This window comes from Loxodonta africana, chromosome 12, assembly GCF_030014295.1.
Source record: "Loxodonta africana isolate mLoxAfr1 chromosome 12, mLoxAfr1.hap2, whole genome shotgun sequence".
NCBI lineage: Eukaryota > Metazoa > Chordata > Mammalia > Proboscidea > Elephantidae > Loxodonta > Loxodonta africana.
Window position 1 is genome coordinate 91,295,407 of NC_087353.1, and position 18,231 is coordinate 91,313,637.

General features: G+C 45.8%; 1 protein-coding gene across 6 annotated transcripts in view; it reads left to right on the forward strand.

The window, feature by feature from the left end:
* SUN1 (Sad1 and UNC84 domain containing 1) overlaps positions 1–18,231 on the forward strand; it is a 46,793-nt gene that overhangs the window by 13,933 nt on the left and 14,629 nt on the right. For 3 of the 6 annotated variants that reach the window (XM_023555893.2, XM_064295935.1, XM_064295937.1), the window contains 12 exons: positions 4,819–5,007; positions 7,275–7,459; positions 8,566–8,592; positions 8,700–8,882; positions 12,109–12,306; positions 12,872–12,955; positions 13,248–13,361; positions 14,568–14,666; positions 15,186–15,279; positions 16,137–16,195; positions 16,314–16,459; positions 16,966–17,271. In XM_023555893.2, the coding sequence (XP_023411661.1) occupies positions 4,819–5,007; positions 7,275–7,459; positions 8,566–8,592; positions 8,700–8,882; positions 12,109–12,306; positions 12,872–12,955; positions 13,248–13,361; positions 14,568–14,666; positions 15,186–15,279; positions 16,137–16,195; positions 16,314–16,459; positions 16,966–17,271 (1,684 nt within the window). Of the gene's footprint in view, positions 1–20; positions 1,998–4,818; positions 5,008–7,274; positions 7,460–8,565; positions 8,593–8,699; positions 8,883–12,108; positions 12,307–12,871; positions 12,956–13,247; positions 13,362–14,567; positions 14,667–15,185; positions 15,280–16,136; positions 16,196–16,313; positions 16,460–16,965; positions 17,272–18,231 lie in introns of those variants that run through there. The other 3 variants (XM_064295936.1, XM_064295939.1, XM_064295940.1) reach the window with 2 other exon arrangements.

Genomic DNA, 18,231 nt, shown 5'->3' on the forward strand with positions numbered 1-18,231 from the left:
TGAGTGTGTGTGAGCATGTGTGCACCAAAGAGCACTGCCTACACAAATGCGCTCAGGTGAGCGTCTGTGAGTGTGTGTGTGCCAGAGAGCACTGGCTACATGAATGTACTCAGGTGAGTGTGTGCACCTGCCTGCAGGACTGGTGGGTGGACAGCTTGCATAGCTCAGCCTCATGTTCTCACAGTGAAGAGAGCTGTGAACTGTGCACCGCACCGTGGCTTCACCAAACTAGACTACTAAGCTGACTTGGGCATCGTGAATTATTTTGAAAACCATACATCTCTGAACCAGCATAGCCTGGTAACTCAGTGATGAGTCATTGCACATGAATTGCTGTTTTAGACCCCACCCAAAGTGGCAGTGATCTCAAGAACAAATCTCTGTGGTTGTGGTTAGTGTTTTGTGATTTATATCAAAGGCTCTGCATCTTAAAGTTAACAGGTAACCTAGGCAACGATTTGCCTTTTGAGAAAGAGTCATGATAAGATGAGATTTTGATGAAGCCCAAGCTTTCCAGAGCACGGCTAGTATCAGGTACTAGGTTGTGTTTTTATTCATATTCTGATATACTGAAGCTTGGCGTTTGCTTACTAAATAGGAAGGATGATTGAAATGAAACTTAAGTATTATAAAATCATGGGTTAGTGCCAAAGGACAATCTTATCGCTAGGTCAGTTAGGATTTGGTTAGCAGTTGGAAACGTCTTACGCCCAGCAGGCTGTTTAAGGCACCTGAGGGGAGCTGTGTATGTTCTCCGATGGCCTGTCTTCTACAAGGCAAAAGTATAGTTCAACCTTAAGAAAACCGGAAAGTATATTCAAGTCGAATCTAACATTTGATGATTGTGTTTTCATTCTTAATTCTAGATAATGCCAGACTTCCTGTAGGAACACACTCTGTTTTTGTTTATAGTATGGTTGTGGCTTAGTGTACAGTGAGTGGGCCATCTCAATAAAAGCTGTTCTGTTGTGTATTATGAGCATAGAAGCCATTATTCTTGGTAACTTCTTGATAGCCTCTATAGCCTATTTTGAATACAGTTTAGGAAATGCATGTCTGAAGTCTTCACTGGGAAGGAGCTCTGTGAAATTGGTGACAGCCACAGCCCTTCTTCAGGGAGATGAGGGTAGGTCTGGGGGCAGAGGGCTGGAGAGGTGTCACAAGAGGAGACAGGACTGAGGAGGTGTGGCTTTGTAAGTTCTACTGGGAGTTTGGGCCTTTAAAGGCAGCGGGGAAACCACTAGACCTCAACAGTTATAATGCGTGGCGCCCCCACACCCATTATTTTGGAGCAAACCTGAAATGTATTGTTTCATCAGTCAGTACTTGGGAATCTATCTCTAAAAGTTAATGATATTAAAAATAATAACTAACCAATATACCGGTGTCACACCTTTAACAAAAAGGTAGTTTACGATGACTCCTTAATAAAGCAGAGTTTAATCAATGTTCCAATTTCCCGTATCTTCATTTTTTTCTCTTTTTTTAGAATCAATTATTTTGAATCCACTCAAACAGCCTCCTCCTCACATTACATTTTGGTAATTTGTCTCTTAAATCTTGATGTGTTTCTGAAAACTGGTAGTTATTTAGAAGTTTGATCAGTCTCAGGTTATTTTGATTGATCGGCGTGAATATATAACGGATGGTCCTCCCTGCTCTGTTACATGAGGGAGGTGCCTGACGTCTGGCTGCCTGTCTCCTTTGGTAGCATTGAGGTTGGCCCTCGTCGTCAGCTGGACCCATTTATTGTAAAGTCTCGATCTGCCTGTTGCCTCCTAGGTACAGCTGTTGATGGTCGCAGCCTTCATCTCTCTAATCCGGGAGGAGAGCCATTCCCAGGAGCTCTTCAGCAGGCTTCCCCTAAGGCCCCATGAGACCCCAGGAGACGTTGCTTCCCGAGCCCTAGATTCGGAAGAGTAGTATCAATCAGTCTTTCAGCCTCTGGTGAGAGGTGAAGTGTCCCACAGGAAGGAAAGGTGGAGAAGTGGCATTGGGTCAGTGCATACCAGCATCTGCATAGAAGCTGATAAGAGTGATTGGGGAAGAGGGGGATGATCGCAGGGTCAAAGGCTGCTGGGGGGCATCGAGCAAGCTTGGCACTGGAGCTTCGTCACTGTTACCCCGTGGACACCCATGGCTCCGCTAGCGGGAGCAAAAACAGCAATGGGACAGAAGTGGGACTGGAGTGGGTGTGAGGTGAGGGTGGAGACAGTGAGCTTAGACAGGTTTGGCTGATAAGGGAAGGGGAAAGGGCATGGCTTTGAATGAAGCTGTACATTTATTGATTTTTTTTTTTTTTTTTTTATCATGAAGAGAGGTACAAGCTTCTCTAGGTGCTGATAGCAGGGAGCATGTAGGAGAGAGAAGAGGCAGCTGTCAGAGTTGAGTCTCTGGGAAGTGGGAGATGCCATCCAGAGTGGGAAGTGGGAGATGCCATCCAGAGCGGGAGGGCTGGCTTTAGGACTCCTCCTGCAGTGTGGCAGCCTGAGGGGAAGGGGCAGAGGGAGGTGTGGCTCAGCTGCAGACTCAGTATGGAGAGGCCGAGGCAGTTAGTTCTCTGATGGCCCCGGGAGACTGAAAAACAGGAGGTTTCTTTTGGGTGATTTTTGTCTGGCAGACAACTTCCCATAATTTATTGCTGCCTTGTATCTACGTTTCTGATGTTCAATTACAGTCGATTTTTTTCAATTTTTTTTTAAAAGAACAAATTAAAAAAAAATGTGTAACAAACAAGAAATAAAGTAAAATCACATGCCCCTAAGGGTTAGAGCTCTAATATATCTTTAGGGTCTTCGTCTACATCATTATGTTACTAAATTCTCTCTAATCCTGGATTGGACTGTCCTTCCCTTAACATCTTATAGATGAAGTGCTTTGATACCACAACCTGATGGATGGGCGTGTCACTTCCTGGCACAGTGCCCACAGGGTCCTCCTTGACAGGCCCAGCAGATGGGACTCTTCCTCCTGGGACTCGGTGCATTTATCAGTGGGAACCATGCCGAGATGACAGTTGCATTCCCAGCCCAGGCTCCTGCCTTAAGCTGTGGGACTACGGAAATCCTGTGTGTGCGGTTGGAAGAAACCTTGGAAGTTGTCCACTCCACCAGATAAGCGGCTAAGACCTGGGTAGAGTGACTGCCCTAAGCCGTGCACAACCTCTGGAGTAACTGGGACTAGATATTCCAGCCTTGGACTCAGAGTCCCAAGTCTCTTCCTCTTTTCATCCTCTCATCCGCTCCCCCTGCTTTAAACACTAGTACGTTACCATGATAGAAAAGTCCAGTACTGTCCAGCTAAAGTTGAAAGTCCCCGTCACCCCACCTTCTTTCAGTTCCAGAGGCCTCCCTTGTTAACAATTCACAGAGAACCTTCCAGATTTTTTGTATACTTTTACATATGTAGGTATAAGAATATGGGATTTTATTTTTTAGTTTAACATAAATAGGGTGATACTAGAAGGCTTTTTTTTTTTTCATGTAGCAGAATGTCTTGGAGGTCTTTCCATGCCAGTTTATATAATAGCTCTTTTATGTTTTTAATGGCCTCACAGCACGATAGGGTATGGATCTAGCCTAGCCTGTTTAACCATTCTCCTATTGGTGGGTACTTCCCAGTCTTCTGCCGCTATAAACAGTGCTGCAGTAAACAGTCTTGAATATGGCTCTCTTCCCAGGGAGGGCTCTTACTGAACTAGCAAGTACTTGGAGCACCATTCTGATGGTGAAAGGCATTCCAGGTTTGAGGTTGGAGAGCTAGGACCGCATCGAGACTCGGCAGCCCTGTTTTAATGTCCCTGAGTCCTGGGGTTGGGGACAGAGTCCTGGCTGCTTTCCTATACTTGAATGTGCATCTAGACTGACAGAGGGTTCCCCATTCAGGCCTGGTTGGGGTGTGGACGGAGTGGGGCAGGCGTGGAGTTCAGGGTTCTCTCAATGTGTAGGTTGTTCATAAATGGCCGCCCTTTGAACCCAGTCCTGAAGTTCAGAGGCTTAAGTGTGGTGATGGGGAAGGGTGAAGTCAAAGATACTCAAAGAAGAACTTACAGAAGTGCTTACATTGGTCCATAACTACATGAGAAATTCTGATTTCAAATAACATAACTCTTAAAATCATAGTTGTATAAAATACTCTGCTGGAGGAAAACCAGCCATATTTTTTGTAAAATGTGTAAATTTTGTCTTGTGTAGTGTTCTTACCAAAGTTTTCTTGTGGGCCAGTACGACATATCTTCTAACCACTCCCAGCTCTAAGTTAAAGTTAGGAGCTCCAATGACAACTTGAAGTAATTTGTATCAGTTTACTGTTGGTTTGATTGAACATTTTTCCTAGTATCTTAGATCTAATAACTTTATAAAGAATATAATTCTGAAAATATTTTTATAATGTAAAATATAGTGCAAAAGTTCTCATAAGCAAGACTATGTGGGCAGCTCCTGTCCGGAAGGGAGATGAGAAAGCAGAGGGGGACAGAAGCTGGCTGAATGGACATGGAAATACAGGGTGGAGAGAACGAGTATGCTGTCTCATTAGGGGGAGAGCAGCTAGGAGTATATAGCAAGGTGTATATAAATTTTTGTATAAGAGACTGATTTGTAAACTTTCACTTAAAGCACAATAAAAATTAAAAAGGAAAAGTTTTCCTAAGGAGATACACATGGTAGCTTACTTTTGCTTGGTAGTAAAATTGTCCCACAATAATAATAATAATAATAAAATTTTCCCCAGATGACATGTTCTGTTCATTACTTGTTCAGTTTGTTTCAGAGCTGGTGCTGTAGCATTGTCTCCCTGACAAGCTTCCTTTTCTCCTAGTTCAAGTTACTCTTCAGAAGCTCTGGATTTTGAGACTGAACACAGACTGGATCCCGTCTTTGACTCTCCAAGAATGTCCCGCCGTAGTCTGCGCCTGGCTACCCCAGCGTTCACCGCAGGGGATGGTCCGGACACTGAGGGCCATGCCTATGCCAGGAACACTGCCTCCGTGAAGGACAGGGCGTCCAGGTGAGCCCATCTCTGCTCTGTCTTCCTGGGGTTTCCCACAGGGTTAAACCTCTATTGGTTTGTAAAACCGTGCTCTCTCTCTCACGTAAGGCTATGTGCGTGCCTATGTATGTGTTTATGAAGTCGTAGCTTCACTATATGTAAGGGCTGAAACTAACTCTGGAGTGTGTGTGGGTTGTCTGGTGTTGATGTTCCGCAAGTTAAGATTTTCAAGTTCTTTTTTGTTCAAGTTCTTTTTTAAAACTGTGGAGAGATAGCTGGCACCCTGTAACATGGGTACAACACTGGACAAACCAGTATTCACAGTTTAGAAAGCCTTATTCTTCTTCGTAGCGGGGGCCAAACTTCAGCTGTCCTACCAGATGTTGTTTGAGGGGAAGGACTCTTAACCAAAATCATCACATGGTATCTTAGGTGGTCTCTGCACTACTAACGCTTTAAATCTATTTATTAAATGTGGATTACACCTGAACAAAAGAAAATGAAAATCCTCTCAATAAGCAGCATCATGATAAACGGAGAAAATATTGAAATTGTCAAGGATTTCATTGTACTTGGATCAACAACACCCATGGATGCAGCAGCCAAAAAATCAAACAACTTACTGCGCCAGGCACTTCTGCTGCAAAAGACCTCTTTAAAGTGTTCAAAAGCAAAGATGTCTTTAAATGACTAAGGTGCGCCTGACACAAGCCATGGTCTTTCCAGTTGCCTCATATGTGTGCAAAAGCTGGACAATGAGAAAGGAAGACAGGAGAAGAAATGATACGTTTGAACTGTGGTATTAGCAAAGAATATCGAATAGACCGTGAACTGCCAGAAGAACAAACAAATCAGTCTTAGAAGAAATACAAACAGAACGCTCCTTAGAAGCAAAGATGGCAAGACTTCAGCTCACTTAACTCTGGACACGTCATCAGGAGAGACCAGTCGCTAGAAAGTGACATCATGTTTGGTAAAGTAGGGGGTCAGCGAAAATGAGGAAGCCATCAATGAGGTGGGTTGACACAGTAGCCACAGCAGTGGATTCAGACGTAGTACCAATGGTCAGGAGGATGTGCAGGACCGCGGAACGCTGGGTTCCCTTACACGCGAGGTCTTGGTGAGTTGGAGCCGACGTGATGGCAGCTAACCACCACCACAATGACTGGCTAACAGATACAGACATAAAATTTAGACTTTTTCATACTTTGTGATTCTCGTGTTTGTTTGATCTCTGTACCTAGAAAGGAGCGACAGCGCAGCAGGGTCCTTCTGCTGTTTAGACACCAGGAGTGAAAGCAGCAGCTTCACTTTCTGGTGTTCGCTTAGGAATGGCAAATCTCAAATCTGAGCTGTAGTTGTTCTCTCGAGGGTGGGGTTCAGTAGCGATGAAGAAAAACGATGAAATCATTGCCATGAAAGAAGCCGTGGCCCTGGAATCTGTATCTGGTGCCCCCCAGCCAGGACCACCTTCACCCAGGAAGTCTGTTGTTAAAAGTGAGGTTCTTGGACCTTCCCCTTGGAGAGTCTGATTCAGTAGGTTTGTGGCGGCAGCTGAGGATTCCGTTGGTTCGAGCGTACTGCGCTGTGTCAGAACCGCCCTGTGGTAATGAGGTAATACCAAAACCTCGATTCCCGTCCCCGGTGATGCTCTGGCCAAATCTATCACTTCCCTGTGCTCACATGGGGTTTTTTCACATTGTGTTATGTCAGCGCCTCTGCCTCCACCCACGACTGACTTTCTGGAAGAGTGAGGACCTTACCTTCCTTGCCTTTGCACCCCACTGCCTGACTTCATGTCGAATGTTTGTAGAATACTGTGTTTAGGGGCTTTATTTTTATAATTTGCGCTAAATATGAATGCAGGACTTACTGTGGATTACAGCCTGTCCTCACTGTACTTAATGCAGCTCCGTCCTCACTCGTGACCGAAAAATGGTCTGGATGCGTATGTGTGTGCAATTACTTGGGGAAAGGAGGGGTTAAACTTACAAATCATATTTTCAAAACATTTTTAGATCAGTTTTTAACTGCTCTTGGGTCATGGGACCCAAAGTAATCTGAGCACTATTTTGTACAGTTTGAGGAGAGTTCCTGGATCCCAGCCTCAGATTCCCTTTAGATTAACAGATGTTTCATTACAACAGGAAAGACGTAAGAAAATGCTTTCTCTTAAAAATGCTGTTTATTCTCAGCCCTAGATTTTGTGTCTAGGAAAATCTAATTATTTTGTGTTTATGGACTAGAAAAGGTCATGCATTTGTTTCTTGTTCCGTTCTTTTTAGAACAGTAAAACAGCACAGAAGTACAAGCAAACCAGCTTTTAATATAAATCACATGTCAAGAAAAGCGACGTCTTCAGCTGTCAGCCAGAGTAGCTGTCACAGCCTGCAGGGCAACATGGCCCTCCGGCCCCCCGTGCTAGATGAGTCTCTGATCCGGGAGCAGACCAAGGTGGACCACTTCTGGGGTAAGTGGGTGTGGCCATGTCTTCACTCTGTCATGTCACTCACTCTGTCTCCAGCTGGGCTGTTTCTCAGATTACTCTGGGGAAAAGGGCAATGACGTCCAGGTTGTTCCTTCTGTGGCCCAAGGCCTGGCCTCCAACGGTACAGGGACTTAAGCCTGCCACTTCCTTTGGTTATGCTAATGTGCAGTCATCCAAGAGTTTGGGTACATTTCTTTATTTGGATTTTGTTTTGATATGAAAGATGAGTAACCAGGTAATAATCTGATATTATTTTTCTAAGTGCATTTAAACAAAAGTCAGTGTGAAAATTCATCAGTTCGATTTCCAGTTCTAGAAAGCTTTAGGCAATGAGGCAGACAGGTGTGTTGGGTCACTAGAAAGTGTCACAGTGTAGCAGCGTCGACACTAGGAAGCGATGACACTGGGCCAGTGTGTGAGGTGACCACCTTGACTTTCCACACCAGTGGCGGGACCTGCTTCCTGGCTGCTGAGACTGTGACATCATGGAGGCTGTGCAGAGGGGACGAGAAACATGGTTGGGGCACAGAGCTGCGCCTTTGTGGCTGGTTTGTGTCTGATCAGCCCTTCTGAGAAGATCAGATGATTCACAAAAGTTTGTGTGTGCTAATTTGGGGAAGCGTTAGTATTCGTTTTCACACTGTTTCCCCCAGTTAACAAGAGTAGTTACCAGGCACCAGAAGTAAATGCTGTAATTGTGAGGTCTCTGCCTTGCTGTATGGGAGTCGTGAGAAAACAGGCTTTTATCTCTTTACTCTTCCTGATTAGGTCAAATTGTGTGTGCGTGCACGTGTACATGTGTGGGGGTGTGTGTTCATGTGTAGGTATGTGCGTGGGTGTGCATGGGTGTAGGTAAATATGTGTATTTTCCTCAAAGATGTGTATTCACCTTGAATCAAAAGGTAAGTGTCTGCATGTATCTGGAGAAATTCCCCTTAATTCTAGGCATTTTAGGAGATGGGTCTCGGCCAGTGCCATAATGCTGGCTTATTAACACATGTAACCTTTGTTTTTTTTTTCTTTTTTGGTGGCTTTTGTTTCATTTTGATACACTGAGCTGAACAGCAAAATGTGCATGTGTTTTTTAGGTCTCGACGATGACAGCGACCTTAAAGGTAATCATTTGTCCTCTTTCTTCCCCACACTCTTCAAAATGTGCGTTTTCGTGAGGTATCTGCAGGCTGTGATAAATAGATTCTGTCTATTTTTTTGGAACCCTTAGGTGGAAGTAAAGCTGCTCTTCAGGGAAATGGTGACCTTGCCACAGTGGCAGACACCGCCACTGTCAACGGCTACACGTGCAGCAACTGTAGCCTGCTCTCAGAGCGCAAGGATGTCCTCACTGCGCACCCCACCGCCCGTGGGCCCACCTCGAGAGTCTATTCTCGGGACAGGAGTCAGAAGCGTAAGTCTCCCTCTTTTAAAAGTTTGAAAAGGGTTTAACGTCCAAATATTTCCTTTTCCTTTTCTTTTTGTAAACTTGGTTTTATAGGCCTCAGTGCCTATAAACTGTTTTTGTCATAGACTGTCTTAGTTTCTTAGTGCAGCTATAACAGAAATACCACAAGCCGGTGGGTTTAACAAACTGAAATTTGTTTTCTAACAGTTTAGGAGACTAGAAGTCTGAATTCAGGGTGCCAGCTTTAGGGGAAGGTTCTCTCTGCCTGCTCTGGGGGAAGATCTTGGTCTTCTTCAGCTTCTGGTCCTCACTTCCTTGGTGATCTTCATGCGGCATCTGTCTTCCCTGTTTGTCCTTTCTTCTGTGCCTAATCTCTTTTCATGTCTCAAAAGTGATTGGCTTAGGACACACCCTACGCTGACATGGCCTTCTTAACATGACGAAGAAATTCCTATTCCCAAATGGGATCACACCCACAGGTATAGGGGGAGGATTTACAACACAATTTTGGGGATGCAATTCAATCCATAACAAACTTGAACTCAAGTTGTCTTTTAAAAATTGAAGAAATTCACCAGAAGTTAGCTTTGTTCCTACTCATTTTATTTGGGCTTACATCATATGTGGTGAACGCTTTTGTTCTCATTTCAACTCGGGGTGAGCAGCAGGTGCCTTCTGTGGGAAGGAGGCTTGCAGAGCTGTGGGCCTTCCTGATGCCCCTTGTCTCTGCAAACAGTGTGAGTTCAGCTCTCCTTAGGGAGGGCCTCGAGCTGCTCCTTTCGGTTCCACCGCAGAGGCCTCGGAGCCAGTGTCACAGTGGTAGTCAATGTCTATGGTACCTGCAGATTCGGGGGAGTAAGCAAGAGAGTGCTGGTAGGGGTGAGAAGTGGCCTCTGAGTACAGGTCCTGGGTGGGGGGTGGACAGCACTGGTGTTGTGTTTGTGATGATGGCAGTCATGGCAGAGTCCCCACAGGTGTAACTACCATCTGGCTGAATCCAAGTCTGGCTCCAGAGTTCAGGCTCCATCTCTTTGAGCACAGAGTCCTAGGAGGGTGAACACAGGACAGCAGTGCTGCCTGTGGTCTCTGCAGGGGCTGGGCTGCCTCGGGAGAGGCTACAGGGCCTTCACCACAGGGTTGGGCTATCTCTCGGGAGACCAGACAAGGCCTTCATTGCAGGGTTGGGCTGCCTCTCAGGAGAGGAGACAGGATCTTCACTGCAGGGGTTGGGCCCGGGGCAGGGGGCATGGCCTCTGCTGGGCCCGGGGCAGCGTGCATGGCCTCTGCTGGGCCCGGGGTAGGGGGCACAGCCACAGGACCCTCTCCAGGTTTCCTTTCCTGGCGTGATGCCACCACTGGCGTGAGGACCCCAAGCCCAGTCATGGCTGCCTAGTCCATGTTGTTGAGCACCTACGGCAGGAAGCGATACCTCCCTTCAGCAATATTCACAATGTTATAGTTACCACTATTTGTTTACAAAACTTTTCCATCACCCCAAACAGAATCTCAGTGTCCCTTAAGCAGTAACTTTCCATTCCTTCTCCCCTATCCCCTGGTAACCTGTAATCTACTTCTGTCTCTATGCATTTGTCTATTCTAGATATTTCATGTAAGTGGGATCATACAGTATTTGTCTCTTTGTGTCTGGCTTCTTTCATTCAACTTGATGTCTTCAGGATTCATGCATGCCATGGCCTGCATCAGAACTTCATTTCTCTTCATGGCTGAGTAATACTCCATTGTATGGATAGACCACATCTTGCTCACCCGTTCATCCGCTGATGGACATTTAGGTTGTGTCCTAGTTTTGGCAATTGTGAATATTGCTGCAGTGAACCTTTTAATAAAAAATTCGTGCTATTTTTGGCAGCCTGTCTATGAAGTTTATACTACATGTGAACACCAAACCCACTGCCGTTAAGCCATTCTGACTCATAGTGACCCTATAAACCAAAACCCAATGCCGTCAAGTCGATTCTGACTCATAGCAACCTGATAGGAGAGAGTAGAGCTGCCCCATAGAGTCTCCAAGGAGCGCCTGGTGGATTCAAACTGCCAACCTTTCAAAACTGCCCCATAGGCTTTCCAAGGCTGTAAACCTTTATGGAAGCAGACTGCTACATCTTTCTCCTGTGGAGTGGCTGGTAGGTTCAAATTGCCGCCCTTTTGGTAAGCTGCCGAGTGCTTTAACCACTGCACCACCAGGGTTCCTATACTATAGATAATTAAAGTGTAAAATAAAGTTGGCACTGATGCTCTGGGGCTGATAATCCCAGTTTTTTGTTGTTGTTTTTGAGTATAGGGTCTGAATTCACAAATAGCCTACTTAGAATATTTGAGAATAGAGCTCTAAAACCTCTTTAAAATCACTCCAACCCACATTTCACCAGTTCAGGCTGGCCTCATCCCATATGTTCTAACTTAATAAGGTTTGGCTTTGCTGAGCTGGGAAAATCCACAGAGGAGCTGCCTCCTGGAAGCGCTCATGGGGCCGTGAGCGTCGGTGGCTCGTTTTCCTCATGTGGTGTCACATTGCTCCTCCTCTCTTCTTCCTACGCCGCTCTTCAAGAATAGAAATCTCTACCGACAGTGGCTTGTCTAATACCACACCACACATTTAGGGGAGCGGGAAACAGTATCAGGGATCACGATGGAACTTCTGAAGCTGCAGCGCTACCAAAAAAGAGCAGAGGCTGGCTAGGCATCACTGTGTGTCACCTGTAACTTAACCACCCTTACGTGAACGCCTGGGCTGGCTCCGCTCCCCACCGCAGGTGCGCCACAGCGCCCGCTCCTAAGGTGCTGCAGTGCTTTCCCTGGAGCCCTCACCAGGCCAGGAATCAGTGCTGGGTCAGAGGTCATGTAGGAAGTGGCTGTTTGGCAAATTGTAAATACCATAGTATATGCATGGGTGATATCAGGGCAAAATTATCTGAAATTTAGTAGTTTATAGAGGATTGCCCATGTTGACACTCGGTGTTGAAGACTGTGCCACCTAGTTTGTGTTAAATCTGTCAGGACATTTACGAGGGTGAGTTCTTCTGCCCAGTGTCACTTCAAGCAGAGTGTCCTTGGTTGTTACGGCTTCACACTCGTCATTGTCGCCTGAGTCCATTCAGAAAGCTGCTTCCATTTTGCCTGAAGTTAACGACTTGGCTCTCTGACTTTCAGAGGGAGTCAACATCATCGGCCTTACAGGAAAAAGTAACATGTATTCATGGTCTTTTAATAGGCGGTGCATCTTTCTACGTGAATAGGATCTTGTGGCTGGCCAAATGCACCTCGTCATCTTTCTCATCGTTCTTAATTCAACTTTTCCAAGTGGTTTTAATGAAGCTCAGTTACGAATCAGAGAATTACAAATTGAAAAGTTATGAATCAAAAGATTGGGAATCAAAAAGCTATAAGTCAAAAAGCCATGAATCTGAAGGTATTTAAACCATTTTTTCCCTCCTTTCTCCACCAAATAGTGCTTTCAAGGTGGAGAAAACCCTCTGCTTCCTCTCACGTGCGCCCCTCCGTGCCTCTCCTCCCGTGGCCTCTCGTGGCTGACTCTCGGCTCGTCTCTCTCATGGCTGACTGTCTGTGCCGTTCTGTTTTCTGAAAGATGGTCAATGCTTAAACATCTTTAAGTCATATTTTTTTAAGTTAATGTACTCAACTTTTATTCTGTGTTACCTTTTTAAAGCAAAAACCTTTTACTTGAGTGCTGTTTAGGGTCCTGCTGTTTCAGAGCTTTTGAAGGAGGCCTGTCTTTGGTCATCTGGTATTATCTAGGCACCTTACTCAGCAGGTGGGGCTTGCTTATCTCTCGGGACCAAAGCCCTGTCATCATCTTGGCTCACTTGCATTCACCTGCACTGTGGGAGCCTTGAGAATCTGAGACCCTGCAAGTGGTCAGCCAAGCGGTTCTCCATCACGCTGCTTCCTCCGCCCTTAAGCAGCATTTGTGCCCAGTCCCAATGAGCTCTCTAATTTCTGTCGCTGTGTTGCAGCTCACTCCGGGTGTGGTGGGAGGACGGAGGTGAACGAGCTGCTCAGAGAGGACACGCGCCTTGGTGTGAATGGGGAGCCACTGTGTAAGTACGGCCTCACAGCACAGTGACGTCCTTAGTCTGGGACTTGGCTCCTCGCAGGTTGTATCTAGGCCCCTGATGAGACAAAATGTTTTATCCACATGCATGCAGTGGCCCCATGAGTTAGGATGGACTGGCAGAGCCGTCGCTTCAACCCTCAGTAATGGGAGCAAGGAACCTCCGTGTTGCATCTGCTGTGACTTGTCTGCGTAATTGGGTTCCCTAATTTTTCAGGATGCTATGGTGCACAGTTCAGATTGTTGTCAAATTAACTGCTTGTTACCGCAACCAACAGGTGAAGACTGTAAGGGGAAGAAGGAGCATCTTGAAACACATGCCTCCCTCCGCATGCAGCTTTCACAGTCACAAAGGGTCACAGGGGCCGTGTGGCACGTCGTTTCTTATGCAGGTTGTCTCTCACACCTTTACTGTTTTGCGTTTATCATGTGACTTCCCAAATGCATATTGCTGCTTGCTCTAGTTTCTATTTGGAATTCAGGTGTTTGAAAGCCCTGCTCATTAAAACTGACATGGGCAATATTAGCCTTAATTTAAGAAGTTAGCTCTTAAAAAGTCTTTGTAAATTTATTTAGTACAAATTAAATGTATGAGAAACAACTTATTTGAGGTTGCTAATTAGTAACTAATTACCTTCCTGTGTTGGAGTGCTGTTTTGCAAAAAGCTGCTCGCCCTGGAGAATAGTCATTGCTTCAGTGATTAGCATCTGTACCCTGGAAGTTTACAACGTGGGGGCTTACAGAAAAAAATGAGATGGTTTCCAGATTATACCAGTAAATCTCTTGTTAAAAGGTGTCTTTTTTAAAGCTGAGCTTCAAATGTTGTTTCTTAACTGTTTAATAAACATAAAACGATTTTTTTTTTAATTCTCTTAAGCCATATTTCTTTGCATGTCAGCCGTATTGGATTTTTTTTTTAAGTAGTTTGAGAGGTCAACACGCAAATGTTGAGTTAGTATAATACAGCTCCCAGCAATTACTCTTAAAAAAATGAAACAAAACTGACTTCATAAGTGCTTTTCAGCCTTATGTAGCATGTGATATTCGATAAAAGATTATGTATTGTGTGGCTCTGATGGCATCCAGTGGTATAACCATTTGTCATTTTAAAGTACTATCTCCCTGGAAAATATTAGTTTTTAGAATATCTTTCAATTTGGTCTTTGAGTAATCATTGTCTCACCTAGAGCCTGCTAACTTCCGGTGTCTCTGGAGTTTTCGTTTGCTTTAAAACATTGCCTTATCTTTCCCGTATAAATTCTCTTAGCACCGGCTGCAAACGTTTGTAGGGTAGCTTCCAAGTACACCCCCTTGGATTTTATAAGGGGTATCTGCATTTTACATTTTGAGTATCTGCAGGCAGAGTAAATGAAACCTGTTAGACCTATGGCAGGGTTTTCCACATGTTCATTTCAAGGAGTATGTTTCTCAGGCTTAAAATAGTTTGATTTTTTTCTTCAGAAGAGACTCGACTTAGGAGAGAGCTTTGGTGGAATGGGTGACAGTGGGAGTGTGTGGTTCTGCTGTGTGCCAGGCGTGCTGGTCTGTGCTGGTGCGTGTGTCTGAGTGCCCCTCATACACCTCTCGTCTGCCACAGGTCACGCGCTGGTGCAGGTGCTGCGCAGGACCGCTGCTGTGGGGTGGCTCGTGTCCTCAGCGGTGTGGTCGGCGCTCTGGCTGGCCATTACTGCTCCAGGTGGTTATTTCGGCTTTCCGTGTTCACATCCTCTCCCAGGCTTGGGGTGCCCAGTGCCCATAATAAATGATTTACCTAACCAAATAAAACCTTCATTTCTAGGCCCCCATGCTTCGCCTCTTGATGTAACCCATTTCATTCCTTACCGCTTAGAAATGCTAACAGACAATGTGTTTGTTGCTTGAGAGCTCTTTGTTTCTTGGTGTGTTCGGTTTTTGGTAAGTCTAGCTGCTTGATTGTCACCTATCAAGCCTGGATGCGGGTATCCACTTCCACATCTCATCTCATGCATTTCTCGGCGTTGTGTGTGGCTTTTGGTCCTGTGTTAGGGAATTTCCTGCCCTGGCTGAGCTGACCAGCACCTGTCTGGAGAGTGTCCTCACTGCATCCTGATACACTTTCACGCCATCTGCTAGTACGTCTCTTTGAGCTTCTAGCTTGGCCTTCACAAAAATGGTCCCTTTAAAAGCTCGTCTTCCTAGAGCGCTTCCTTGGACTGGTTGGTGTTTTCTCTTCTAGGGAAGGCAGCCTCTGGAGTGTTCTGGTGGCTGGGGTTTGGATGGTACCAGTTCGTTACTTTGATGTCTTGGCTGAACGTGTTCCTTCTTACAAGGTAAGGACCCTGATGCCATGTCAGCTTTGTGCTTTTGGAGAGCCGGTTTTGTGCTGATTGTAGGAAGTCAGTTGGTTCATTGTTTTATAATTATCTATCTTGTATTTATATAGTGCTGTTGAGGTTTGAGAACAGTACCTGACATTTACATATTGCTTTATATTTTACAAAATTCTTTCATATTGAGGAGCCCTGGTGGTGCAGTGGTTAAGAGCTTGGCTGCTAACCAAAAGGTCAGCAGTTTGAATCCACCAGCTGCTCCTTGGAAACCCTATGTGGCAGTTCTACTCTGTCATATAGGGTCACTATGAGTCAAAATTGACTTGACGGCCATGGGTTTGGTTTTGATTTTGGTCTTTCATATTCTTATTTAATTTTCCAAACCAGCCCTATGAGCTAGGAAAGGCAGGTATCACCCTTGAAGAAAGCCAAAAGTGTCCAGAAACCCAGGGTATAAGGTCACACAGCCAGGAAGGGGCGGGGTCAGGACTGCACCTGGGTCCTTTGACCCCTGCTCCAGTGCAGCTTCCAGGGCACCAGGTGACCCCAGTGAGCCAGAGATGATCCGGGGGAGGGTAGTTCCAGTCACCTTCGTGGCTTTCCTGCAGCCCTGGCCTGGTGCTTTTCGACAGTTAGCATGTTTGACTGTTAACCTGGGAGACATCATTTTTTAGGAGGTCACCTATAGGTTATCTACAAATCCTGTAGATAAAACTATAGCTGCGTTTCTGATACTGTGGATTTCCATTTTGAAATGGGGCAGGGGATATTTTGATAAAATCATCTAGAGAGAGAAAACAGTGGCAAACCCTGCCTTTTACTTTTCCAAAGTTCAGTGTTTTCATTTCTCTTCCTAGGTGCCTTCGAAATATTTGCAAGTTTTTAGTCTTGCTCATCCCACTGTTACTTTTACTAGGTAAGTGAGGTTTGGCTTAGATGCGTGTGCATGAATAGATTAGTGAAAAAAATTGAGCGTTTAAATATATTTTTGATAGTGTGTGTACCTGTTTACGCAGTTTTTCCTCTGCTCCAAGGTGCAGGTCTTGCTTTCTGGGGCCAGGGCGATTTTCTCTCATTCCTGCCTGTGTTAAACTGGACAAACGTGTACAAAGCACAGAGGGCAGATGACCCCAAGAGCATACTCACACCTGATGCTTCCCACCTGCACCTGCCACTGGAGGTAACTGGGTGGGAGGCTATCTTCTATGATATTAAAGGGCCCTGCAGATACTTACTCTTCGTGGTAGATGCGCATGGTCCTTGTGAGCAGGGCGGTTCAGGAGGGTGCCCCGTTCTAGGGAATACTTTTAAAGGTCAAATCAGCAAGTCATACAGCTCCGTACATGTTCTGAAATGGTTCAGACAGTGCATGCTACAAGTAATCTCATTATTCAGCTAATTTTAATTAAAAAAACAGAATAGCATCAATTACCTTGGAAAATGTAGAACCTATAAAGGAGAAAATGAAACTGTCTGCAGCCTTCCCACGTGAGGGTGCTCAGTAGTGATCTGCGTATTCTTGCTCCCCTCAAGGGGTCTGCATGTGGCGCCGTGGGTACCGCGCCGTGGGTACCACGCCGTGGTGGCTAGTAGACACAGCACGTGTGTTTCTGACTCATCTTGTGCTCGCGCTCACTTGTCCTTTCTCCTGAGCGCTGCCTCTGGGACCCCTTCTGACCATTTTAGGGTGACGGCAAGGAGGCTTTCCACTGGCACCGGCTGAGTGAGGTCGAGCAGCAGGTGACTGCGTTGTCCAGGAGGTGTCAGCTGCATGAGGAGAAGCTCAGAGAGCTGACGCTGCTGCTCCAGAAGCTGCAGGTGCACGCGGACCAGGCAGACAGCGACCGAGACGGGGTTGTCTCACTGCTCCGGAGCCTGCAGACGCGTGCAGACCAGGCGGACGGCGACCGGGAGGGGATGCTAATGCTGCTGCACCAGCTGGTGGCGCAGCAAGCGAAGGAGGCCCCCTCAGAGGGTGTCCAGGGCGCTGAGGTAACACTGAGAAGAGTTTCTCATTTTTTCTTTCTGTTGCCACAGGGCGCTTGACACCTGGTAAACTGTGTGCCGTGCACATACTGGCCTCACAGCACAGGAAGGGACAGGCCACGGGGCAGGGTGGAGAAAGCCAGCAGCCTTGTCACACAGCAGACCAGCGGCTATGTGCTCTGCAGTGTTCTGTTTCGAGCTGCTCTCACCCTTCGGGACCACCTGCCCTGCCTTGGGGCGCACCTTCCCTTAATTTAGGGCCCCTGGGCTCACCTTTCCAGCTGCCTTCATCCCTTTGCTCTGGCGTACCGTATTTTTAATCTTATTTTTTTATGTGAATCTTTAGAAACTGTTTTGGTTATATTTTAGAGTGAGATACGGTACACGTTAACAAAGAAAACTCCACACAGTCTTGGCTCTGGATTTCTCCTCTGTGGCCTGGATTTTCCTTATTTAGGGGTGCACCAGACCTTTCCTTGCCGTTGCTGTTCTCTGCTATGCAGTCACCCTTTTAGAGTAGAATTGGCAGTGATTTTTCTTGACCTTCCCAGGAGTGTGTCTGATAATCTTACTATAGTTTTATCTTCTAAAAAGTGCTAAAGAGAGTGTTGAAATATGTTTAACAAATTGTCACTATTTTTGAACAGTTAGCTGCTTATGTTGCAAAAAATTGTTCTCTTCTAGTTTGGTGCTTTCATTGATACTTCCTCACCCAGCCGGAAAAGCTGCTTGCCCGTGTGTAACTGGAGGAATAGTCACTGCCTGAGTGGTTACTAAATAAGTTACTGTCATCATCTGATGAAAATCCAATTTTGAATGATATTTTCAAGTGTTCTGGAAATATATTCCAGTTGGCTTACTCCTAGTAAATGTTTTTATGTCACATGTTATGTATGAGTGTGAAATGATTGCGGGGGAGATAAGTGGGCGGTGTATCTGTATCCACAGTTATTTTACCATGAAATA